Source organism: Salvelinus alpinus, chromosome 12 (genome assembly GCF_045679555.1).
Source record: "Salvelinus alpinus chromosome 12, SLU_Salpinus.1, whole genome shotgun sequence".
Lineage (NCBI taxonomy): Eukaryota > Metazoa > Chordata > Actinopteri > Salmoniformes > Salmonidae > Salvelinus > Salvelinus alpinus.
In genome coordinates, this window is record NC_092097.1 from 1032665 (window position 1) to 1059649 (window position 26985).

The following is a 26985-nucleotide window of genomic DNA, read 5'->3' on the forward strand; positions in this document are numbered from 1 at the left end:
GGGCACAGGGCCAGATATGATCGGTATTTTATTAGTGTCTACCAGTTTCAACTGTTCAGAGCTGCCCTTCATAATGTCATTAAAACCCACATGGACTATGATAGAATCGATGTCCATGTCCTGGCGTAGTACATTCGGGAGCAAGTTAGTCATGTAATTTACTCGAGCTCCAGGATAGGACATTGTTTTTGCACCAGGAACAGTCATATTTCTTACCATGGAGCTGCCCACAGTCAGACCTCTGACAGATGGAGAAACCCCGCTCGATCTAGAGCAGGGACGGAATGTTGCCGACGTTAACTTCGAAATCGTAGGGGAAGGAGTAGGAGTAGGCTCAGCGGCCGCAGACACAGGTACTCCCAGCAAGGAAGGTGCAGGAAGATTAGGCTCTAGAGATCATCTGGGACTAACTTCGTTAGCTTGATGGCTAACGTTAGCAGCTTACCTAGTTTAGCGGCTCTTTCAAGCAGACTTTAACCTGTCAGTTAGGCAGGATTACGGGACAAGAAATAGCGTTCCTAACTGTTAAAAGCTAACCGCATCACGGAATCACTGCAAAAACAAGTTAGGTATTTATGTTTAACAAAGATTGGTAATGTTTTAGTTAAAATAACAAATCAAGTGTTTCCAGTATACAGTGTTCAGCTGCCCATTCTGATGATGTCAGATATCAATCAGTCTTTTCCCTGTGCCTTCTGGATGATAGCGGGGTGAACAGGCCTTGGCTCGGCTAGTTGATGTCCTTGATAATCTTTTTGGCCTTCCTGTGACATCGGGTGCTGCAGGTGTCCTGGAGGGCAGGTAGTGTGCCCCCAGTGATGCATTGGGCAGACTGCACCACCCTCTGGAGACCCCTGCGATTGTGGGTGGTGCAGTTGCCATACCAGGTGGTAATACAGCCCGACAGGATGCTCTCAATTGTGCATCTGTAAGTTTGTGAGGGTCTTAGGGGCCAAGCCGAATTTCTTCAGCCTCCTGTGGTTGAAGATGCGCTGTTGCGCCTTCTTCACCACACTGTCTGTGTGGGTGGACCATTTCAGATTGTCAGTGATGTGTACACAGAGGAACTTGAAGCTTTTCACCTTCTCCACAGCAGTTCCATTGATGTGTGCTTGGGGCAGTGGTGGTCAAAAAATTTCATCAGCCGGTGATTGTCAAGGAAATAACTGCCGGTCTCACGGTAATTGACCGTTAATTAACATGAACACATATAACATCTTCTGGCTTCAATACATAGCCTACAAGCCACTGATGCAGACCTTTAGAACATAAACATAAATCCATGTAATATAGCCTACACCTTTACAATAAATCCATTATTTATTTTAGACAGGTCTAAAGAAACATGATAGGAAGAAAATGTTGTCTATTTCAGAAGAACAGAATAGCATACTCTGAATTATCCTTATGTTAAATTATGCCATATTGCTGTGGGCTCCATAAATATATTTAGCAGACAAGATTTGCCTAGAATTCCGTGGCATTATTTTATAGTATAAAGAATACAATTTAACAAAGCGGAATAAAATAGAAAGGATATTTTCTCCAAACGATTTGAGGGAGTACGCACATGCATCTATTCTGTGCGAGCGGTTAACAAAGAAATAGCTACTCCAAAATGCTTAATTTAAAGCTATTGATGTAACTTTAGTTGTTCAACAAACGTTGGGCTATATGTTTTGATTTTTAATACATTGTAAGGCTGCATGATGTGACTAATGATGATTTGAAAAAAGTTGCTTGAAAAGCATGAGCTCTGCGCAGGCTGTACACACTTCATCAGTCTCTCATTCACAATTTAACAAGCACTTTGTAATGCCTCGAATTTCCTGAAGGCATCCCCTTTGTGTGGCCGTAATGCCCCCTAAAAAATCCATGCCTTTTGCAGCCAGGGGCTAAATATTATCATTATAATTACCTTCTCCCTGAGTGCTGCGTGCTCCGAAGCACCTCTCACTCAGATGGCTCAGCATCATGTGATCGGGTACTTCTCACAGGCTACAAGTGAAGACTGACACATCGGTGATGCAACTGCGCGCGTCCTTATCCAATTCCGAGATGCATATTGAAGATATTGGAAGAACTGTCCACATTTACTTTTCGTCAACAAGTGTCACGCCCTGGCCTTAGTATTATTTGTTTTCTTTATTATTTTAGTTAGGTCAGGGTGTGACATGGGGTATGTGTGTGTTTTGGGTGATTATATGGTATAAGGGGTGTTGGTTGTAGTGTATGGGTTTGTGTTGAGTGTATGTGTCTAGGTATGTCTATGGTTGAGTGTAGGTGTTTAGGAAAGTCTATGGTTGCCTGATTTGGTTCTCAATCAGAGACAGCTGGTTATTGTTGTCTCTGATTGGGAGCCATATTTAAGGTAGCCATAGGCTTTAGGTGTTTGTGGGTAATTGTCTATGTCTAAACGTTAGTAGCTTGTGTGTGCACTTTCGTTTTGTAGCTTCACGGTTGTTTTGTTAGTTTGTAAAGTGTTTTGTTTTGTTTTTCCTTCTTAAAATAAAAAGAAGATGTCTTATTTTTCACATGCTGCGTTTTGGTCCGTCTCTCCTCCACACGATCGTGACAACAAGATGAGTAGGCCTAATTAACAGCAAAAGCACTAGCCTACGTCAATCTCCCCATAGTACAAAAGTTGACCTGTTCTGTGCAAGAAATAAATATCCCAAACATCATCTGGGACAGTTGTGGGATGTGATAGATCCCAAATTTATACAACCACTAGCATCAAAAATACTTTTATGCAATGAGGCTGATCAGATCAGAATGTTTAGCTTAAAATGTTGATAAACTATTAGGTTATTTCTTCACATTATAAGTGCAGCAATGCGCACACGGCAGTAGGCTATAAGCGTGAATGTTCCATTTGCAGGAAAACACTATTATGAAAAGTAACCACAAATGTGATTATGCATGTAATACTTTTATTATGAGGGTGCATTTTTATGGTGAAAATTATCTTCCCAAAACTTGAAACTCACGCGTTGCTTATGTGTGCCAGTTAGGCTCTACACCCCTTGTAAAGCAGATTAATTTGCTTAATTTTAAGAAGTTATTTGGACGCTTTAGTTGTGATACAAACCTTATCAAAACATAAAGGCCTATGGGCTAGGCTACATGGGGTGTGCAACTATGGTTAGAAAAAGTCACGAAAAAAAGGCATTGTTTCTTGCCTTACGCTGGGCATCATTCACAAGTGATAATATATCATTCACAAGTGATAGGCTAATATTGTCACCCATCAGACTATTCTTGATTTAATCTCGTCTTTCAATATACTAAATAATAAATATGTGAAATTTGTTTTGATTTAGAATGGACCATTATCATGCACTTGTCTCGAAACAGTGGAAGGGGAAAAATGTATCTGTGCACTTAAATAGCGAATGGAGGACGCTTTTCCCGTGGTTCATTTTTATGCCAACCAGGTAGGCTATACTCCTATTGTAAAGAGAAGCAATGTACTTAATATTAGGAAAGTTAATAAATAAATATAGTAGGCCTAGCCTATAGAAAGCTGATGGGATACCCCTCTTCTTAAGAGGCCATCACTCTGTTTTCTCACGCAATTGCATAGCCTATAGAAATGTTACGCAACATGAGCTCATGGGCTCTCATTTTCGATTTTCGATTACATTTGCATTGATATCGGAGTGATTAGAGGGATAATAGAGTGCTGAGTACCAGGCTGTTAGCAAGTTTAGTAGACTACTAATGACCATCAGCAGCATCAGAGCTTGGAGAAGCCTAATTACCATGACTAATTTGTCACGTGGAATTTGACTGCCTTCATGACTCGTGACCCTAAGCATGCTCCCTCGGCTGTCTCCGGAAGTCTACGATCAGCTCCTTCGTTTTGTTGATGTTGAGGGAGAGGTTATTTTCCTGGCACCACTCCGCCAGGGCCCTCACCTTCTCCCTGTAGGCTCTCTTCATTGTTGGTAATCAGGCCTACTACTGTTGTGTCGTCTGCAAACTTGATAATTGAGTTGGAGGCGTGCATGGCCACGCAGTCATTGGTGAACAGGGAGTACAGGAGGAGGCTGAGCATGCACCCTTGTGGGGCCCCTGTGTTGAGGATCAACGTAGAGGAGGTGTTGTTTCCTACCTTCACCATCTGGCGGCAGCCCGTCAGGAAGTCCATGACCCAGTTGCACAGAGTGGGGTTCAGACACAGGGCTCCGAGCTTAATCATGAGCTTGGAGGGTACTAGGGTGTTGAAGGCTGAACTTTAGCCAATGAACAGCATTCTTACATAGGTACTCCTCTTGTCCAGATGGGATAGGGCAGTGTGCAGTGGGATTGCATTGTCTGTGGGATCTATTGGGGCGGTATGTAAATTGAAGTGGGTCTAGGATGTCAGGTAAGGTGCAGGTGATATGATCCTTATCTAGCCTCTCAAAGCACTTCATGATGACAGAAGTGAGTGCTACGAAGCGATAGTCATTCAGTTCAGTTACCTTTGCTTTCTTGGGTACAGGAACAATGGTGGACATCTTGAAGCAAGTGGGGACAGCAAACTTGGATATGGAGAGATTGAATATGTCCGTAAACACTCCAGACAGCTGGTCTGCCATTCTCTGAGGACGTGGCTAGGGATGCCGTGTGGGCCGGTAGCCTTGCGAGCGTTAACATGCTTAAACGTCTTACTCATGTCGGCCACAGAGAACGAGAGCACACAGTCCTTAGGAGCGGGCCGCGTCGGTGGCACTGTGTTATCCTCAAAGCGGGTGAAGAAGGTGTTTAGCTTGTCTGGAAGCAAGACCTTGGGAGCAAGACGTCAGTAATCTATTTTATTCCTATTACAATGTCCTCCCTATTGATGAGATTCATTTTGCTTTCATGTTATAATCTTGTGTATATTTTGTTTTCATGTATTTTCACGAGGACCACAATGGAAATATTTTTTTTTACTTTCTTGTGTCTTCCACAATGATTTTAATGGCATTTTACTGGGTGGTTGTATTGTGTTTCAATAAATCAAGTCATGACTTCAGTGATCTCAGATCAGAAAGTCAGAGCTCTGGGAAGAGGCCCGAGTTTCCACTTGGATAACCGTTCAAAACTATATATTTTTTTCAGTCGAAACTCGTTTTTCCCGAGTTTCCAGTTGTGTTGAACTTACTGAAGTCGGGAGACTTCCGAGTTCCCAGTGGTTTTGAACACGGCATTGAAAGGGCCAAACACATGGCTTGCGTCGGGTGTTGTGGGTTTACGTCATGACGTTGACGAGGAAGTGAACACGTGTGAGGAAAAATAAGAAGTCCGCGTTTGCTGAGGCCACAAACCTTGAGTAGGTGAAGTTATTGTTATTTGCATAGCTAATCCGATATCTCAAACATTCAAACGTAGCTCAATAACTATAGTGTGTATGGGAACCAGCCCGTGGTCTTGGATTTTCTTGAAAATGTGTTCAATAAACGTTACTGAACTTCTAAACTTGAGGCAATTTCCACTCCACTAGCTAGATTGCTAACGTTAGCCATATGCATTGCGTCTTCATTTTTTTCAATTATGGGGTGGTAGTTGTCATGTGTTTGTAGCTGTTGTACAATCTTTGGATACTCTACCGTACATATTATAATCAGCAAATTGGGCTGACTGAGATGAGAGAGTTAACTGAGTAGCTAGGCTTGGCTAGAAGTAACCAATTAATAGTCAGCTAACGGTAGCTAGGTAGGAATTGTGAAATATTGACGGGTATTTTATTTTGTTTCAGGAAAGTTCTTCCTCAACTGTGAACTTCAACATGGCTGTCAGGGCATCTTTCGAGAAGAACAACGAAATAGGCTGCTTCGCCAAATTAACAAACACATATTGCCTAGTTGCAATTGGTGGGTCAGAGAATTTCTATAGGTAAGAAATGTGGCATCTTTTCCAGACGTTGCTTGCTAGCTAACGTTAGCTGATCAGATCGAACATCCGGCGGATAACTAGCTTGAGATGGTACATTTATTTTCAACTAACCTAGTTTTCGAATAGAAAGCACCAGTATTTGTATTTATTAGGGATCCCCATTAGCTACTTTTCCTGGTGTCCAAACATATTAAAGCACTTACATATATATTTTTTAAATGTATATTAAAGCACTTACATATATATTTTTTAAATGTAACCTTTATTTAACTAAGCATATATTTATATGTGTATGTTCCTATTCCGTCCCTTAGATTTGTGTGTTAGATATTACTGCACTGTCGCAACTAGAAGCACAAGCATTCGCAATACACTCGCAATAACATCTGCTGACCATGTGTATGTGACCAATAAAATTTGATTTGAGTTGGGTGTAATGCAAAGCACACTTGATTTCTGAGTCAATCTCATGAATCAGCGCTTTGGGGTGGACTCACCTGTCTTGATCAAGCGGACAGAGCATAAGAGTGAATTCCATAACAAATGGACAAGTACAATTGTATTGAAAGCTTACATACAGTATTGTCAGCTTTCTCCAGGGAATGTTGTTATGAATGAGCATAGAGTACCACAGTATGAGTCACAATACCCTAGCGGTCAATCAGGGAAATGGTTCCACTTGTTCCGATGGTCAAGGCAAAGGTAGGAATTTCTGTATGAAATATCTAATGTTAGTTCAAGGTAAAAGTGACCTTGTTCGGGGGATTTACATGGTTATCAAAACGTCACGCCCTGGTAAGCCTATACGAAACACAGCCCTTATTTAAATTTTCTAAAATCCCATATGGGGAAAAAACATGGTGAGAAACGATTTGAACCATTTCCCTGTTTGACCGCTAGGTTTTATGACTATTGACACCTCCACTGTGGGGCTCTATTGCTGTCATGGTAACATGAACTCTATGATTTCAGTGTCTTTGAAGGCGAGTTGTCAGAGACCATCCCAGTTGTACATGCCTCAATAGCAGGATGTCGGATAATTGGAAGAATGTGTGTGGGTGAGTATAGCTCTGTAGGTCAAACAGCTAGGCTTTGTGCAAGTGCACAAAGAAACACAAAGCAATGTCATCAGTTCAACAGGGGACTGGAATACTCAATTATGCTTTATGTAAGACCAATACTGCGCTTTCTATTTTCTGAAAATAATTTGGATAATTGACTGTCACAATTTTGCACTTAGCCCAGCTAACCCTGCTCAACTACTTCCACACTAAATTTGCTATTCAGGGAATCGTCATGGACTCCTGGTGCCCAACAACACTACTGACCAGGAGCTGCAGCACATTAGGAATTGTCTTCCAGACACGGTGAAGATCCAGAGGGTCGAGGAGCGGCTCTCAGCACTGGGGAATGTCATAGCCTGTAATGACTATGTGGCCCTAGTGCATCCTGATCTGGACAGGGTGAGAAAAAAACAACTCTTGCCTCATACCTCTTATGTTTGTCATGCATGATTGCAGTGCTGCCAACTCTCACGCATTGGGCGTGACACACGCATTTGACCCTCTTCCCATGTCATACTTATTTCTCACGCGTTGAAAAAAGTACTTATTTTATTTTCTAATTCAGTGTGTCAACTTTCAACTGTGCCTCCAAATCCCTTTGAAATGGAAGCATATTGCGCCTGCAATTCTACATCATAAGCTTTGTAACCTCGGAAGCTTCACCCGGGAGATCCACCATTTTCTGCCACCGCACTGTGAACCGCGGCAGATTGAAGCTTGTGATTTTGTTAAGGGCCTGAGACCAAAGCGATTGGATGCGCGTTCGTGAAACGTCCCTCACGATTAGCGTGGCAAAGGCAGCCACGGCAGACTGGACAGGCACGTTTGTTCTCCGCTGAACAAAGTTCATGAACTCAAATGTCAAAAGAGCAGCACAAATGAATTTGCTGTCACTTCTGTCGCAGAATGCTTCCTTTTGACAGCATGTGATAATATAGCCTGGTACTAGTTATTCAATCCTCCACTTGTATGAGCCTAAATCCATAGGCTACATTATTCACCATTGGCAATTTAGCACTAGGTTCATTAGGTTGTAACATCGAAAAAGGCAGCGTTCAGCAGGACATTTGGTAAGGTGACCTGATTTGTCGGAACTGTATTATGAACATTATTTTGCCCAATCAGATTGTGAACCCAAATGTCTAACTGATTCTAGTGGGTGGACAATACATTGAAAGATAATTTAGGTTGAGTGTAGGGGCAGATTTTGGCTGTCGTCTTGTCTTAAGGAAATTTGTCTTCTTTTTTTCCCACAATAGCTAATATAAGTCGTAACAATTCCCATCCCCTACAATGGGCCAAAATATCAACTAGTTAGTGTTCTAATCTCAGCAGGAACACTACTGTTATTCCTCATACTTATTATTGAACTTCTTACCATTTTTGCCCGTGTAATTAGGCTATTTAAAATCTGATATGCCAATTTGTGTCTTTTAATTTTAGATTTTTATTCAATGAGAGTATTTTTATAAGCCTTTATGGACAGTGTTGAGTATAGGCTGTCAGTGGTTCCCAAACTGGGGCGCGCTACTAATAATTACAGTATAAATTGCATTTAAAAAGGAAACCCTGATACATTTTAAACTTTGTTTGACAAGTGGTCATGAAATAACCTTTTAAATTATGTATAATATAATCAACTTTGAAAACAACAGCTAGCTACAATTGTTTAAAAATCGCCTATATAGAGAGAGATTGTAATGGCGTCTTTTTGTAAGCACTAACTCCGCCATGGTTCGTTGGACAAACCCTGTAGAGAAAATTAGTGCTGTTTTGCGGTAAACGCCGAAAATAAGGTCTGTGTTGAACACAGGCTTAGGAGATTTATGTTTTGTTTGCCATTCATTTTTCCAATAGGGATGGCTGAATGAACAAGAGGTAACTCATTTCCGGGTTTTATGACTACAAGCTGTCGAGCTCTCTTGTGCCATTGCCATTAGAATGTTGGAAGCTTACCCATAGAATTCAATGTAATGGGGCAGCAATTTTTTGGGATCCACCCCCAGGTGTGGCATATCAAGAAGCTGATTAAAACAGCATGATCATTACACAGGTGTACCTTGTGCTGTGGACAATAAAAGGCCGCTCACAAATGCGCAGCTTTGTCACAGCACAATGCCACAGATGTCTCAAGTTTTGAGGGAGCGCGCAATTGGAATGCTGACTGCAGGAATGTCCACCAGAGCTCTTGCTTAAAGAATTGAATGTTAATTTCTCTGCCATAAGCCACCTCCAACATCGTTTTAGAGAATCTGGCAGTATGTCCAACCGGCCTCAACCGCAGACCATGTGTAACCACGCTAGCCCAGGACCACCACCTGCGGAATTGTCTGAGACCAGCCAACCGGGCAGCTGATGAAACTGGGGGTTTGCACAACCAAACAATTTCTGCGCAAACTGTCAGAAGCCATCTTAGGGAAGCTCATCTGCGTGCTCGCCGTTCCTCACCAGGGTCTTGACCTGACTGCAGTTCGGGGTCATAACCGACTTCAGTGGGCAAATGCTTACCTTCGATGGCCACTGGCATGCTGGAGGAGTGTACTCTTCATGGATGAACCCTGGTTTCAACTGTACTGGGCAGATGGCAGACAGCGTGTATGGTGTGTGGGCGAGCGGTTTGCTGACGTCAACGTTGTGAACCATGTGCCCCGTGGTGGTGCGGTTATTGTATGGGCAGGCATAAGCCACAGACAATGAACAGAATTGGCATTTATCGATGGATATTTGAATGCACAGAGATACCGTGACGATCCTGAGACGCATTGTCGTGCCATTCATCCGCCGCCATCGCCTGATGTTTCAGCATGATAATGCACAGCCCCATGTCGCAAGGAACTGTACACAATTCGTGGAAGCTGAAAATCTCCCAGTTCTTCCATGGGCATGCATACACACCAGACATATCACCAATTGAGCATTTTTGGGATGCTCTGGATCGATGTGTACAACAGCGTGTTCCAGTTCCCGCCAATATCCAGCAACTTCGCACAGCCATTGAAGAGGAGTGGGACAACAGGCCACAATCAACAGCCTGATCAACCATGCAAAGATGTATCACACCAGATACTGACTGGTTTTCTGATCCACGCCCCTAGCTTTGTTGTTTTTGATTAGTTGTATTTTTTAAGTCATTTTTACCCCCTTTTTTTCTCCCCAATTTTGTGATTACGATCTTGACTCAGCGCTGCAACTCCACAACGGGCTCGGTAGAGGTGAAGGTCAAGTCATGCGTCCTCCGAAACATGACCAGCCAAGCAGCGCTTCTTAACAAGAGCTTGCTTAACCCGGAAGCCAGCTGCACTGTTCAACTGACGACCGTAATCAGCCCGCAAGCGCACTGGCCCGCGACAAGGAGTCGCTAGAACGCGATGAGCCAAGTAAAGCCACGCCTGCCAAATCCTCCCCTAACACGGATGACACTAGGCCAATTTTGTACCTCGCTGTCGGACTCCCGGTAACGACACAGCCTGGGATCGAACCCCAGGCTGTAGTGATGCCGAAAGACTGCGATGCAGTACCTTAGACCGTGCCCTAGTCCATAGATTTTACATTTTACATTTTAGTCATTTAGCAGACGCTCTTATCCAGAGCGACTTACAGTAGAGTGCATACATTTTATTACATTTTTTACATACTGAGACAAGGATATCCCTACCGGCCAAGAGCAGACGCTCTTATCCAGAGCGACTTACAGTAGAGTGCATACATTTTATAACAATTTTTTTATTTTATTTTATTTAAAAAAAAATATATATTTTTTTTTTATACATACTGAGACAAGGATATCCCTACCGGCCAAACCCTCCCTAACCCGGACGACGCTATGCCAATTGTGCGTCGCCCCACGGATCTCCCGGTTGCGGCCGGCTGCGACAGAGCCTGGGCGCGAACCCAGAGACTCTGGTGGCGCAGCTAGCACTGCGATGCAGTGCCCTAGACCACTGCGCCACCCGGGAGACCGGGTAGATAAGGGCGTAGTGCATTTCAATTGACTGATATCCTTACATTATTTTTTTCATGCTCATCCCTAGTACGTTGTCTGATGTAGGGGATGTTAACACACTTCCCATGTTTGTTTAGGAGACTGAGGAGATCCTGGCGGACAGTCTGAAGGTGGAGGTGTTCCGTCAGACAGTAGCAGAGCAAGTTCTAGTGGGGAGCTACTGTGCCTTCAGCAATCAGGGGGGACTGGTACACCCCAAAACCTCCATAGAAGACCAGGATGAGCTCTCCTCCCTACTCCAAGTGCCTCTGGTGGTGAGCGGTAGTTCTCATAGAGTGGTGCTTATGCTCATTTCTACATCGTCCCTAGCCCCGACTGCAAGGCTCATGTAGATCTGAATCAATCTGATACATATAAGCAATGTGGTAATAGATCTACCTTGCACTCTGATAGGCTAAGTGGAAATTTCTTCATTTTGTTTACATTTTTGTTTTTGATCTACTTAAGTGCCCAGGGGGGCACATTGCATCAAGTTGTTGTTGCCAAATCTCTCCCTCTCTGGCACTCCACAGGCTGGAACAGTGAACCGTGGTAGCGAGGTCATCGCCGCAGGGATGGTGGTAAATGACTGGTGTGCCTTCACTGGCCTGGACACCACCAGCACAGAGCTGTCCGTCATTGAGAGTGTGTTCAGACTGAGCGAGGCGCAGCCCAGTGCCATCGCTACCACGATGAGAGACTCTCTAATTGACAGGTGAGTGATCACTTCTGACACCGTGAGAAACTCACAAATTTTAGGCATCTTCTAGAGGTTGCTTCATTTCCTTTTTCCACCCAAAAAATCTATGTATGACCGGAAAGGCAGGGTTAAGATTGAGCCCGAGAAACAGGCTTAGCCACTCCATCCGTTTGTAATGCAACATCGTCTTATGTCACAGTGCGTGGCTTTTTGTTTTTGAAGTAGCATTTGGCCCTTGTATGTTTGAGGCCCCTGCTTTCATCCGTTTAAAGATCCGACTTTCATAAAACCATGAGCAATTTGCTCACGTTCAGCTGTGTTCAACACTAGACTGAATCTATTTCCTGACTAGGCTATTAAAGTTGCCATACAGTCTCCTTTTCACCTCTATCATGTGATTTACCTGACAACGAGGGCGTTCGACTTATTAGGCGAGCTAGACGAGTAAATGAGTGAAGTCGGGGGAGGTGCATCTGCGACAACTTAGTCGGCCACTGTTGTTTTTCAAACGGCAAGGCTCAGATCAACATGGCAGTGTCAAAGTAGTGCCATTGTTTTCTAAAAGTTTAATTATATAAAAGTATATAGCTCTAACGTCCATACCACAGACTAACAAACTGAAATCATATGTGTGTATCCTACATTGTAAAATGTATATATCCATTGTATACATGAATTGCTTCAAAGTTGGTTCCTGTTTCAGTCACATCTTTGGTCACGTCCGTGTGGGTCAAACAAAAACAACCTAATGATTGGTTGACAATAGAGCCTCCCACAATGCAGGCGACCGATGGGATGGCTGCACTTTGAAGTTGTTGAGGAGCTGCAGAAACTTGCAGTCAACTTCATGACCTTTGATCACATTAACATTTTCTGATATCAAAATGGGGTTGTAGGCCAAACATTTTTGGGTTGCGGCTGATGACGTAACAAATGACCTTTGTTGGTTTTTGGGGAGGTATTTTTTAGAATGCACAGAAGTCTAAGAAAAAACGCTTGATCTTTTTTACACTTAGAGGAACTGTCACTGTTTTTGGCACTATTAAATCATAATAAAATTATTCATATAACCAGACATACTCGCAGGCGGACCGCGGTACAGATCCGGACCCAGAATGGGGTCAATGCGGGTCCCTATTTTATATTTATTTTTGGAACTGTCGGGCTTTCATCTTACTGCTGTTGACAGTTGTAATAGTAGAATGCACAAGGTGCAATTTTGAAATTTGGTAGTGCGTGGGCAGTTTTTATTTTAATTTTATTTAACCTTTATTTAACTAGGCAAGACAGTTAAGAACAAATTCTTCTTGACAATGACGGCCTAGTTCAGGGTTAGCTGCCTTGTTCAGGGGCAGAACGACAGATGTTTACCATGTCAGCTCGGGGATTTGATCTAGCAACCTTTCGGTTACTAGTCCAATGCTCTAACCACTAGGCTACCTGCAGCCCCAGTTTCTCTGTCCATTCACTGAAAGACCTTTAGAGATCTATCAGAAATATCCAGTTGTTTAACTACTAATCCTGGTTAGCCTAACTTACCTATCTATCTACACTTTGTAGTTATCATGGCCAGATTACGTGTCCAGGGGCCTCGACCCCAAGGGGGCCCCCATTTTGATCTTGTTGAGTCACTCGGGTATCATATGAACACACAAGACATGGCAAAATGTGTAGAATCTCAGGAAATTAGCTGTAAAATGGCACAATGTTCTCTCTGCCAATGAGGGGTGAGGGTTGCGATGTGGGGGTTTGTTACTACACCGATACATTACAATATCCATCCAGACCTTTGCCACCTAGGAAATTTGTTGTGACCGGACCTTCTCAAATAGTAGTTGAGTATCCCTGATATACACCCCCGGGAAGAATTACACATTTTGTGACCAGTAAGCACATAGATGCGCTTCTTTTCCTGTTTTTATAAATTCATAGGATGTTTAGAAATTACGTGGCGTCTGGAATTTGTGAAAATTCTGTACTGAACAAAAATATAAACGTAAAATGTTGGTTTCATGAGCTGAAATAAAAGATCCCAGAAATGTTCCATATGCTTCAAGAAGCGTATTTCTCTAAAATGTGCACAAATTTGTTTACATCCCTGTTAGTGAGCATTTCTCATTTTCTAAGATAATCCATCCACCTGACAGGTATGGCATATCAAGAAGCTGATTAAACAGCATTATCATTACACAGGTGCACCTTGTGCTGGGGGCAATAAAAGGCCACTCCAAAATGTGCAGTTTCGTCACGCAACACAATGCTACAGATGTCTCAAGTTGAGGGAGTGTGCAATTGGCATGCTGACTGCAGGAATGTCCACCAGAGCTATTGCCAGAGAAGTGAATGTTAATTTCTCTACCTTAAGCTGCCTCCAACCTCATTTTAGAGAATTTGGCAGTAATTCCAACTGGCCTCAACCGCAGACCATGTGTATGTGTGGGCGAGCAGTTTGCTGATGTCAGCGTTGTGAACAGTGTGCCTCATGGTGTCTGTGGGGTTATGGTATGGGCAGGCATAAGCTACGGACAATGAACACTATTGCATTTTATCGATTGCAATTTGAATGCACAGAGATACCGTGACAATCCTGATGCCCATTGTCGCGCCATTCATCCGCCGCCATCACCTCATGTTTCAGCATGGTAATGCATGGCGCAAGGATCTGTACACAATTCCTGGAAACTGAGAAATGTCCCAGTTCTTCCATGGCCTACATACTCACCAGACATGTCACCCATTGAGCATGTTCGGGATGCTCTGGATTGACAGCGTATTCCAGTTCCCGACAATATCCAGCAACTTCGCCGAGCCGTTGAAGAGGAGTGGGACAACATTCCACAGGCCACAATCAACAGCCTGATCAACTCTATGCGGAGATGTCGCGCTGCATGAGGCAAATGATGGTCACACCAGATAATCACTGTGAAAGGTGAATTTGGACCAATCCCTGACAACCCATTCATCAAAACGTAGCTACGAAGCTTTGCTTTGTAACCTGCTGTTTTTTTCCCGTGTCTCTGAAAAATCTGAATGATTCCAGTCAAAAGATGTCCGATGGCCGTGAAACACTCTCAGGACTTTCCCGTACTTCTTGGCGATAGTGTCACATCAGTCTTACTGATGAGGAATACCCTTCGCAAAGAGCAAATATGAAGACCGTGGGTTTGACAAAGGGCTGTCCCACAGATTTTAACGTTCTTTGCGCAGCACTTTACATTTGGGCTCATATTGCGTAAATATCATACCAGTATTCAAATGTTTTGAAATGGGAAACAACTGTCACTTATTATTTATGTATTTTGACGACCACATTGACATTTAGTGAAAACGGATTTGTTAACTGCTGTTTTTTTCTTCTTCACAACTTCCATTGTTTGTCGTGTCACCTAACACCCTACCTATATTAAAAACACAACACCAGCTTGATTTAGTTTTTATACATATTCTCTTTCACAGAAAGTGATTTGATCAATTGATAGGGACAGTCACACATTGTATAAGATTACTTCCCAAGCAAAGTCCGATTTCTTTGGCTCCTAAAGAAGGTCGTAGCTCAGCTTCTAAATGTCATGGAGACAATTCAAAGATATTCCCATGTTCATCAGTCGTGTCTTCCCCTGGCATTTTACAGCTTTTTTTCTAGCATAAAGCATAACATATTTATGCAATGTTTTAGATCGGTATAAACAATCGCAAACTGTAAAGTGTTTTTTACCCCTCAAATCAAGGAAGGACCCGCTCCACGAAACGTTGGCGCCCCCTAGGTTGGGAGCTCCTGAGCTATAGTCTTAGTCACGTACTGCATAGCAAGACTGATTGTGTTGATTCCCAATCGCTGCTTTTTTCATCGGTTTTTGTCCCAAAAATTGAGTAACTGAAACGGCGCATCGTCTGAATGGCTGGAAGCAGCAGAAAATGTACTAGCTGTGATGTACAACCTGATAGCAATATTTGACTACCTAGCGATTTATTGGCGAATTTTATTAATCATGCAGTGACTGCATCCAGATAATTCTGCTAACAATGCCTTACTAGGCGCGTAATGGATTTTTTGTCAAATAGTTTTAAACCTCAAGTTGGTTTTGAAGCATAAATGGCAAATGTTATATTTTTGACAGATTATTAGACATTATCGGTTTGTTTCATTTCTGCACAGTAGGTCAAAGTGTCAGTTACTCTTAAGTGTGTATACAATACTTTATTCATACTTGGGATATCGTTTTTCAATGGGAAGTCCTAAAATAACGTTAAGATGCTGATGGAGACTTTTAGACATTCAATTACCAGTGCAGATAAAATGCTATACTGCTGCAGCACCATTTCTAATATAACATTATTTCTCTCTTTCAGCCTCACATAAGATGCCAGTCCGCCTTGAATGAAAGGTTTGAGTCATCCCTGAAAATCTGATGCAGACCACTCGCTGTCATTTGATATGGTTAACACCTTCGTTTAGAGTTGGACATTTGCATGGTATGTCAATGCTAGACTTCATAATTCCTTAAAGAGAAATTGTTTTTTATACCTCCTGCTTTGGGCTGGATGTGTCAATGTGTAGATCATACTTTCTTACCTCAATTAGCCACGTAATCCTTAGTTTGAAAGCGACTCTTTTCTTGAAGGTGTGCTGCGCCATTTTCCTTACATTTTCCCCCATATGGGCCTGCACCCTAGCAATTCGAGTTCTAGCCAATGATCATCAGCCCCTCTCATTTAAGTGACAGCAAGCAAGAGGCTTGTCCAGCTTTATTCAATGAGGTTGCAGGGCGGGCCCAACGGCTCAGTGGACACAGCAGAGACAGCAAAGACGTGGTACATACAGTGCATTCAAGGTATTCAGACCCTATGACTTTTTTTCACATTTTGTTACTTACAGCTAGCTTATTCTAAAATGGAATGAAAAATCGTTTTTCCCCCTCATCAATCTACACACACTACCCCATAATGACAAAGCAAAAACAGGTTTTTGGAAATTTTTGCTCATTTATTAAAAATAAACTGAAATCACATTTACATACGTATTCAGATCTTTTACTCAGTACTTTGTTGAAGCACCTTTGGCAGCGATTAGAGCCTCAAGTCTTCTTGGGTATGACGCTACAAGCTTTGCACACCTGTATTTTGGGAGTTTCTTCCATTCTCCTCTGCAGATCCTCTCAAGCTCTGTCAGGTTGGATGGGGAACGTTGCTGCACAGCTATTTTCAGGTCTCTCCAGAGATGTTCAAGTCCTGCCTCTGACTGGGCCACTCAAGGACATTCAGAGACTTTTCCCGAAGCCACTCCTTTGTTCTCTTGGCTGTGTGCTCAGGGCTGTTGTCCTGTAGGAAGGTGAACCTTCGCCCCAGTCTTAGGTCCTGAGCGCTCTGGAGCAGGTTTTCATCAAGGAACTCTCAGTAATTTGCTCTGTTCATCGTTCCCTCGATCCTGACTAGTCAGGTGATGATGCTCCCACCACCATGCTTCACTAGGGATGGTGCCAGGTTTCCTCCAGATGTAACTCTTGGCATTCAGGCCAAAGAGTTCAATCTTGGTTTCATCAGACCAGAGAATCTTGTTTCTTTCTTTGTTCTTGGGGACCTTCCATGCTGCAGAAATTTTTTGGTACCCTTCCCCAGATCTCTCTACACAATCCTGTCTCAGAGCTGTACGGACAATTCCTTCAACCTGATGGCTTGGTTTTTGCTCTGACATGCACTGTCAACTGTGGGACCTTATAGACAGGTGTGTGCCTTTCCAAATCATGTCCAATCAATTGAATTTACCACAGGTATTTGTATTTTTCATCAAGGACTCAAATTATATTTTCTATATTTTCTTTTACATTTCTAAAAACCTGTTTTCTCTTTGACATTATGGGGTATTGTGTGTAGATTGATGAGGGGGGAATACTATTTAATCCATTTTAGATTAAGGCTATAAAGTTAACAAAGTGGAAAAAGTCAAGGATCAGAACTTTCCGAATGCACTGTATGTGACGTAGTACGCAATTTCCGGGGACTACTTTTGGCTACTTTCATAACTACTGGCTAAAAAGTATACAAAAGTACCAGAAAATCTCTAACTTTGTACAATTACCATGTTTGGTTATTTAAATGTCGATTTTTCTGTAAAAGAGCATCATAAAATGTAAAATTTGAATGCCAGGTTTTCGTTCATCACTTTTAACCATTTTGAAACTGGTGGTTTCCTTGCTGTGGGAAACTAGAGAAATGTTCCCAATGGAAAATGTACATTAAGTCTGTCTGCCAATTCCATTACAGTTAAGCCTTGCATGGCAAACACGTGGTTGAGATGTGGCGATATTCCCTGCTGATTTTTTGCAATATATTAAAAAAAAATGGATTAGCCTGTAAGACCATGTTGTATTTGTCACACAATCTGTTGCTTATCGTCAAATGATCTTTGATTTTCTTACCTTGAATGAGACTTTGGTTGTGGTCAAACTTTTGAGTGGAGACATTTTATTTTAGGGCTGGATTGAATCGGTAGCGCCGAAGATCAGCGTTATAGCATGATTGAAATTTAAAGGTAATGTTTCCATGTTCGAGGAGACTGCATACCTCAGCTCTATTGGAAATCGCGCTATAGCGCTGAACTTCAGTGATATGGTTTGATAAAGGTTGTTGATTTACTCTCCCCTGTCCACCTACATGGGTATTTGGTGCCCTCTGCTGACAACTTACATTGAAAACACAAATTACTTTCTTTAGAGTTTTTTTTAGACCCACTCCCAGTACAGTGACATCTCATTTAATTTGTGCACTATACAGTATATACCTTCTTTACTATATGCATGCAGCACATTCCTTAACACTAAGCTATTAGCAGTAATTTGTGAGTGTATGTCATGTACTAGGAATGCACCAATATGCATTACTTTGGAAAAGCTCTTTAGACCCACTCCTAGTACTGCAACAGTTGAGTGAGAGTGAATAACATGTTAATTTTTGCATTGTGTTTTTTTATTTGGATGAAGTGAAAGTTAAGACAAAGGTATTTGGCATAAGCCCCGTATAACACAATACACATCAAAATAGAATATACACATCCAAATACACAAAAAGCTAAATATAATCAATCATAAAACACATTCTTCAGCTGTCTGAAATGCCCTAAAGCCTGGATGGGCATCTGCGATCAATTTCCAAACAAACAAAAATGTTGGGGGGTGGGACTCTGTCGGGGTTCAAAACTGCAAATGTTTCTCTCCTCCCCATGGCAACGTGTAGAATTGCAGAAAACTCGCTTTAAAACTGCACAATTTTCTCTACGCCCTATGGCAAAATATGTACTTCAGGAAATGTAATCTAAAACGAAAATGTTTTGCGTGCAAGGTGCCTAACAAAATTTCACTTAGGGCCCCTCATGATGAGTTAAAATTTTTTGTGGCACCCACCCACATCAAAGTGGCCCATCCGGGCTGTAGAGGCACCAATACCTCAAATTTTAGAGGAGAGAGTTAGCATCTCTGTGATCAGGTCTGGTGACTCATGACTAATTTAACAATGAAGTAAGGCAGGAATAAATTACCTTAGTGGTCGCTTAGGGCAGCAGGGTGCCCTCGACCCAGTTTATATATAAATTTTTTGGAACTGTCCGAGTCTCCATTTACTGTTTAGAGAGTTAGAATAGTAGAATAGAGAAGGTGCAATTTCAACATTTGGTTGTCCATCAGGTGTTTCTCTCTTGTCAGTCACTGACAGTCAATTAGCCATGTCAGCAAAAAAAAAATGGATTGGTCAATTTAGTCTAGCCATCTATCTAAACTTGTAAACACAATACCCCATAATGACAAAGCAAAAACAGGTTTTATTACACCATGCTTCACCGTAGGGGTGGTATTGGCCAGGTGATGAGCGGTGCCTGGATTCCTCTAGACGTGAAGCTTGGCATTCAGGCCAAAGAGTTCAATCTTGGTTTCATCAGACCAGAGAATCTTGTTTCTCATGGTCTGAGTCCTATAGGTGCCTTTTGGCAAATTCCAAGCAGGCGTTCATGTGCCTTTTACTGAGTGGCTTCTGTCAGGCCACTACCATAAAGGCCTGATTCTTCCATTTAAGAATGATGGCGGCCACTGTGGTCTTGGGGACCTTCAATGCTGCAGACATATTTTGGTACCCTTCCCCAGATCTGTGCCTCGACACATTCCTGTTTCAGAGCTTTACGGACAATTCCTTTGACCTCATGGCTTGGTTTTGCTCTGACATGCACTGTCAACTGTGGGGCCTTATATAGACAGGTGTGTACCTTTTTTCGAAAACAACTTTGTTTTCAACTCAATAGTTAGCGACCCAGGATTAGTTTAAAATGGCCCGTGACATTGTTTGTGAAATTATATATAAAATGCGCGAATCCCAATAGAAAGAAAAAAAAGCATCTCCAGTAATATGGGTCTTTTTTTTATTTTTATCTTTTACGCTATTGTTTTTATAAACAATTTAGATCGGTAGGGCTGAAAATGTATCATATGAAACGGTACTACGGTATTCTAAAATGTTGGTATCATAGCTATCATGACATTTTGGTAGCGTGATATTACCTTGGTACAGGTATACCAGGATCCGAAGTGGGGCAGCGGTCTAAGGCACTGCATCTCAGTGCTAGAGGCGTCACTACAGACCCTGTTTCGATTCCAGGATGTATCACATCCGGCCATGATTGGGAGTACCATAGGGCGGCGCAGAATTGGCCCAGCGTCGGCCGGGTTAAATAAGAATTTGTAGACATAGAGGACTGAGAATATGATCCCTGATATATTTTGGGATGCCTTTTAAGGTGTACATTAGGGGAATGATAATGTTATACTCAGCAAAAGTTACACCTGATGTAGAAAAAAAATAAAAAAGCACTTAGAGAAATCACATAAAAAAATTCTGAACTTAAGCATGAATACGATCTTTAACTTTTGAAGAGAGCCAACAACTACAGGTTAAATTCAAATAAAGCATCTTCCAGATCTCACACAACGAAAACAAATAAAGATACAACAGCGGTAGTTAGAAACAACGTGATTTTAATGACAATTTAAAAAACTATGAAAGTTGGACGAATCCTATAGCCTTCTTATACTCAACTCAATTATCAGCACACAAAAAAATAATCACTAAAAACACAGCACCCAAGAAGAAATGTTCGATACTGTTAAAACATTCGCATGGAGAAAGGCACCAGGAATGGATGGCTTTCCCATAGAATTCTATTCAACATTTTGAGACCGTAGCCCCCCTATTTACACAAATGACAACACACATCACCCAATTCAGTACTTCCTAGTTCAATGTATCAAACAGTTATTTCAGTTTTATTAAAACCAGGAAAATCTGGAGTCCCTTGCTGATTGTAAACCCATAAGTTTAATAAATTGTGACAAAATAATAACAAAGCTTATAAGCAATAGAATGGCAAGTCTTACCAGACTTGATACATATCACATGGTTTATAAAAAATAGACAGATTTATCAATAATGGCTGTTGATGCCGAAAAGGCTTTCGACTGTCTTGACTGGCCTTTTTCTTTTATTCAAAACTTGAGGCTTTCAACTTTCCAGCTGAAATAATAAATAATATAAACAATATTCTATAAATGTCCTAAAGCAAAAATATAAACAAATACATCTGATGAAATTGCTTTAGAAAAGGGCACAAGAGGGAAAAGGGATGTTGCACTAGCAATTGAACTGCTTGCAGAAGTAATTAGACAGGACCCAAACCTAACAGGTATTGGTAAATTAAACTTATTTGCAGATCTCCTGATATACATGACCAATATTGAAAACTCAATGCCACTTTGCTAAAAAAATATTTCTGGATATAAAATTTAAGTGGATATAAACGAAATAATGTTAAAAGCAAAAAGATGAATAACTCACGATCTACTGCAATCCTTTTAGTGGACCACAAAAATAAATATTCTTAAGAAGTGACAAACAAATATATAAAGATAACTTTATTCCATTACTCAACAATATGAAAGCATATCTAATTAAATGGAATAATCTTCCCTTAAATCTTACAGGTAGAATAACCTCTTTAGAATGGTATGACTGACAAAGTTTTTGCATTTATTTTCGGTAATACCAATTTATTCTTTTAAGTATACTCTGCCATAAGACTTTATATGGGCAAATAAAAGTTACGTTTTACATCTTCAATCTGAAGGTGGTTTTAACCTTACATACTTGGAATTGTATCAACTCGCTACCCAAGGTTTTTACTTGCGACATATAGTTAAATGCACTAAAGAGGAACAATTGGTATATATTGAAGATGCGCCTGCTCATCCCCAGAATATTTTTGTGTCTATTTTCAAGGGACAAAGCTAAGAACACTATAACAATATGGGGGGAAAATGAAACGTATTCTACAAGAGTCAATATCACTCCCTACAAACAGAGACTTATGAAACGGTAAATGACTTGGTAATAGGAAATAAATGTACGGTGCATTTGGAAAGAATTCAGACCCCTTAACTTTTTCCACATTTACTTACGTTACAGCCTTATTATAAAATGGATTAAATAAAACATTTACCTCAATCTACACACAATACCCCATAATGACAAAGGGAAAACGGTTTTTAAAAATGTTTGCAAATGTATTAAAAATAAGCAACAGATTTACGTAAGTATTCAGACCCTTTTGCTATGAGACTTGAAATTGAGATCAGGTGTATCCTGTTTCCATTTATCATCCTTGAGTCCACCTGTGGTAAAAGCAATTGATTGGACATGATTTGGAAAGGCACACACCTGTCTATATAAGGTCCCACAGTTGACAGTGCATGTCAGAGCAAAAATTGTCCTTAGAGCTCCAAGACAGGATTGTGTTGAGGCACAGATCTGGGGAAGGGTACCAACACATTTCTGCAGCATTGAAGGTCCCCAAGAACACAGTGGCCTCCATTCTTAAATGGAAGAAGTTTGGAACCACCAAGAGACTCTTCCAAACTGAGCAATCGGGGGAGAAGGGCCTTGGTCTGGAAGGTGACCAAGAACCCGATGGTCACTCTGATAGAGCTCCAGCAAAACGGCAGAGTCATGCCTTAAGTGTAAAACTAATGACTCAATAATCCATGCTTTGGGAATGCTATTAAAGTCCAAAAGTTATGGGTGGAGCTAGAAAGTTGTCTGTCAGAAGTATTACAATGTAAACTTACTTTTAATCCATCTGTCTGCATATTTCAAGACATAGCATATGGGGGTGTAGTGAGATACCTGGACGATTTTCTTTCAAAAAACGTATACTAAAAACTTGGAGTGAGAAATGTTTTATGCTGTATCTAAAAATCCTGGTACAAAGTTTATTTATTTTTTAAACTAGGCAAGTCAGTTAAAGAACAAATTCATATTTACAATGACGGCCAAAGTTCTGCTTCAGCCAATTACAAATGTTGACATAGGTGGACGTGAACAAACACTTTTCCATCAGATCGTCCTTAACAAAGTCAAGCACTCTTATCATCCTACAGATGGCAGTATTACAGTAACAGTTAAGTTTATCGCGAGTCCGGACTTAAACCTACGTTGGTGAACATCCACACGAGGAAAGTTTTTGTTTATCGTTCTACTGTACACCTATTCAGTGGCGACCCGTCATTCAGGGCAGAGCCCCACTTGTTTTGAGCACCACATTTTGGGCGCTTGCTTGTTTTGCATGTTATTTTGGCATTAATGTGTGTCACATCAGTTTCCAAACAATGTCAAAATGTCTTGTGTAAGGCTGCTCCAAAATGCAGGTGTTTCAGCCTAGCTCAGTGCTTTCTGTGGTGGGGCAAGCCAGCAGAAAATACGGAAAAATGCACCGTGATTGGCTCAGTGTTCTGTCACTCATGGGGACACTACGTCACCGCCAAGTCTAAGGGTAGAGCTCTACAATTCTAGCCCCTTGGGTGCTGCCATGGAGTTACATTAGAAGTTCCCATCCAAGAAGGCTCAAGGTCTTTGGCCACAGATAAAATGACAACAAATCACGTTATATCTACAGTAGGTTTGATTGGACTGATCATGTCAACATCATACTTTCAAAAGCTGAACCTCGGCAAGACGGAGCTGCTCTTCCTCCCGGGGAAGGACTGCCCGTTCCATGATCTCGCCATCACGGTTGACAACTCCATTGTGTCCTCCTCCCAGAGTGCTAAGAACCTTGGCGTGATCCTGGACAACACCCTGTCGTTCTCAACTAACATCAAGGCGGTGACCCGTTCCTGTAGGTTCATGCTCTACAACATTCGCAGAGTACGACCCTGCCTCACGCAGGAAGCGGCGCAGGTCCTAATCCAGGCACTTGTCATCTCCCGTCTGGATTACTGCAACTCGCTGTTGGCTGGGCTCCCTGCCTGTGCCATTAAACCCCTACAACTCATCCAGAACGCCGCAGCCCGTCTGGTGTTCAACTTTCCCAAGTTCTCTCACGTCACCCCGCTCCTCCGCTCTCTCCACTGGCTTCCAGTTGAAGCTCGCATCCGCTACAAGACCATGGTGCTTGCCTACGGAGCTGTGAGGGGAACGGCACCTCCGTACCTTCAGGCTCTGATCAGGCCCTACACCCAAACAAGGGCACTGCGTTCATCCACCTCTGGCCTGCTCGCCTCCCTACCTCTGAGGAAGTACAGTTCCCGCTTAGCCCAGTCAAAACTGTTCGCTGCTCTGGCACCCCAATGGTGGAACAAACTCCCTCACGACGCCAGGTCAGCGGAGTCAATCACCACCTTCCGGAGACACCTGAAACCCCACCTCTTTAAGGAATACCTAGGATAGGATAAAGTAATCCTTCTAACCCCCCCCCCCCCTTAAAAGAGTTAGATGCACTATTGTAAAGTGGTTGTTCCACTGGATATCATAAGGTGAATGCACCAATTTGTAAGTCGCTCTGGATAAGAGCGTCTGCTAAATGACTTAAATGTAATGTAAATGTAAAATCTTAGCTAGCAGTCATCATGAATCAAGTTGACAATCTACTGGCAAATCCTTTTTAATCCTTGTCATATGAAGAGAAATTATAGATAAAATGTATCAGTGCTCATCGGCCATAGGACATAAACATTCCACAACAAGTTGGAAATCACAAATTCAACAACGAGTGGTTTGGAAGGAATCATTGGCTAACATTGCAAATCATTAGCCTGCTATTTAGTGGAGTGGCTATGTGGTCCCAAATCTAAGATTAAGGGTCTCTTTTCCTAGTTTAAAATTATAAACATTCAACATTGGCCATGCTGTCAATTAAGAATTTGTGGCGCACTCAAAACAACTCGGAATTGCAAAATCTGCCTTTAGTGAGTTCAAGACAACTGGGAACTTGGGGGGAAAAACGAGCTACGACTGGGAAAATACGTTTTGAACTTTCATCCAACTCGGAATTGGAACTCGGGCCACTTTCTACAGCTACGACCTGAAGATCACTGACGTCATCATGATTCAACCTTTTTTTTTTAGTTCCCAGTTGTTTTGAAAGCACCATAAATCCAAAGAATGCCAGGCTGATGACAAAGTTTGACAACATTTGCCCACGAAGAACCACGGCGCCACCTTCCTGTTCCAAGTGAGCACAGCACAACAAGGTGAATCCAAACATGTCATGTATGCTGCTGCATAAATGATGTAATATGCCAGGGAGATGTGTATACTGTAGCTAAGAAAGTAATACTATTTTCACCTCTTCATTTCACCTACTGTTCTGACTTGGTGGTTCACATGTAGCCTATAACCTGTTAAGAAATGTAATCATCAAATATTGTAAGAGCTTTCATTGTCTGCTTATATGCCCCCTTTATTTATCCTACGGTTCTGATTTGCTGTACAGGGAGAACACTAAGAACTGCCAATGTTCCGAATTCTGTTGCTGTACATTTCAAATGTGCTGAACAAATAGTTATATTCACTACGTCCATCCTTTCTCGCTCATTAATGTCTTAATCGAAATTACGGATTGCCTCTTATTCGCTTGTCATCCCCTTAGTCCATAGTTTGTACATCTCAATTGTCAGTAGAAACCACATTTGTTTAAGCAAGTCAGACATATCAGCTATGTTTTTTTTAAAGGGAGTAAATGAAGCTGAATGAACTGTTTCACTGCCAGACATAGCTCCTCTGATAGCCAGGTGTAGCAGTGGTATAGTGCAATTAATGTATTGTTTGCTTAGTGTTGTGGCTTTTATTTTTTGCCCCACCAAGATTCACATGCTAAAATCGACACTGCACCTGTCAAGCCACCAGGGTCTGACAATCTAGATGGAAAAATACTGAGGATAATAGCAGATGATATTGCCATTCCTGTTTGCCACATCTTCAATTTGAGCCTACTAGAGAGCGTGTGCCCTCAGGCCTGGGGGGAAGCTAAAGTAATTCCGCTACCCAAGAATAGTAAAGCCCCCTTTATTGGCTCAAATAGCCGACCAATCAGCCTGTTACCAACCCTTAGTAAACTTCTGGGAAAAAATGGTGTTTGACCAGATACAATGCTATTTTACAGTAAACAAATTGCTAACAGAATTTCAGCATGCTTATAGGAAAGTACACTCAACAAGCACAGCACTTACACAAATGACATGTTGAATGCACCGCGCTGTCTGTCTAAACAACTAGCACACAGCTCGGACACCCATGCATACCCCACAAGACATGCCACAAGAGGTCTCTTCACAGTCCCCAAGATCAGAATAGACTATGGGAGGCATACAGTACTACATAGAGCCATGACTACATGGAACTCTATTCCACATCATGTAACTGACGCAAGCAGTAAAATTAGATTATTTTATTTTTTTAAGAAAAAAAGAACACCTTATGGAACAGCGGGGACTGTGAAGCAACACAAACATTGGCACAGACACACACTTACGATAACATACTCAATATACATACACATGGATTTAGGAATGTAGAGATGTGGTAGTGGTGGAGTAGGGGCCTGAGGGCACACAGTGTGTTGTGAAATCTGTGAATGTCCTGCATGCTATTAATAAAGTGGTAACACACAACCATTCAATGCTTCCAGGGTATGTTCATTGTTATAGTGACAACTGCAAAAAATATTTCAAACAATTAAAAGGATATAAAAATGTATTTAAATGTAGAAATTCAACAGCCAACGCTATTTGGCCTGCACATCTTTTACAGCATGTCATTGCTTGCCTCGTTGCTCAAGTGGTATGCAAGTGATATCCAATTTTCTAATGGTTGTCAATTCCTTTGGATCTTCTTTTTCACTGTGCTCATCTGTCTGACCTGTGTAACCATTATAATAACCAGCCAAAGTGATCACACCAACAGCACTTTCAACTTTCCCAGACAGTTAATTTGGTGTATGCTGTAGGCCTGTTGTACATACATACAGCAAGTAGCTAGAGCAAGGCCTAGTATAAAATATCTAAAAA

The 26985-nt window shown here is 41.8% G+C and overlaps 1 protein-coding gene across 1 annotated transcript; it reads left to right on the top strand.

Annotated features, from left to right (window-relative positions):
* Window positions 1–5174: 5174 nt before the first annotated feature.
* eif6 (eukaryotic translation initiation factor 6) lies at window positions 5175–17965 on the top strand. Its single transcript, XM_071334649.1, has 7 exons — window positions 5175–5302; window positions 5729–5865; window positions 6838–6923; window positions 7153–7328; window positions 11010–11186; window positions 11445–11626; window positions 15962–17965. The coding sequence occupies exons 2-7, from the start codon at window positions 5759–5761 to the stop codon at window positions 15969–15971; spliced, it is 738 nt and encodes a 245-aa protein (XP_071190750.1). The 5' UTR covers window positions 5175–5302; window positions 5729–5758; the 3' UTR covers window positions 15972–17965.
* The last annotated feature ends 9020 nt before the right edge of the window (window positions 17966–26985 follow it).

Excerpts from the sequence above, each read along its gene's own strand:
- eif6 (XM_071334649.1), top strand. The coding sequence starts at position 5,759 with ATGGCTGTCAGGGCATCTTTCGAGAAGAACAACGAAATAGGCTGCTTC. Across the intron at positions 7,329-11,009 it reads TGCATCCTGATCTGGACAGG|GAGACTGAGGAGATCCTGGC; the intron begins GTGAGAAAAAAA and ends ATGTTTGTTTAG. Across the intron at positions 11,187-11,444 it reads TACTCCAAGTGCCTCTGGTG|GCTGGAACAGTGAACCGTGG; the intron begins GTGAGCGGTAGT and ends GGCACTCCACAG.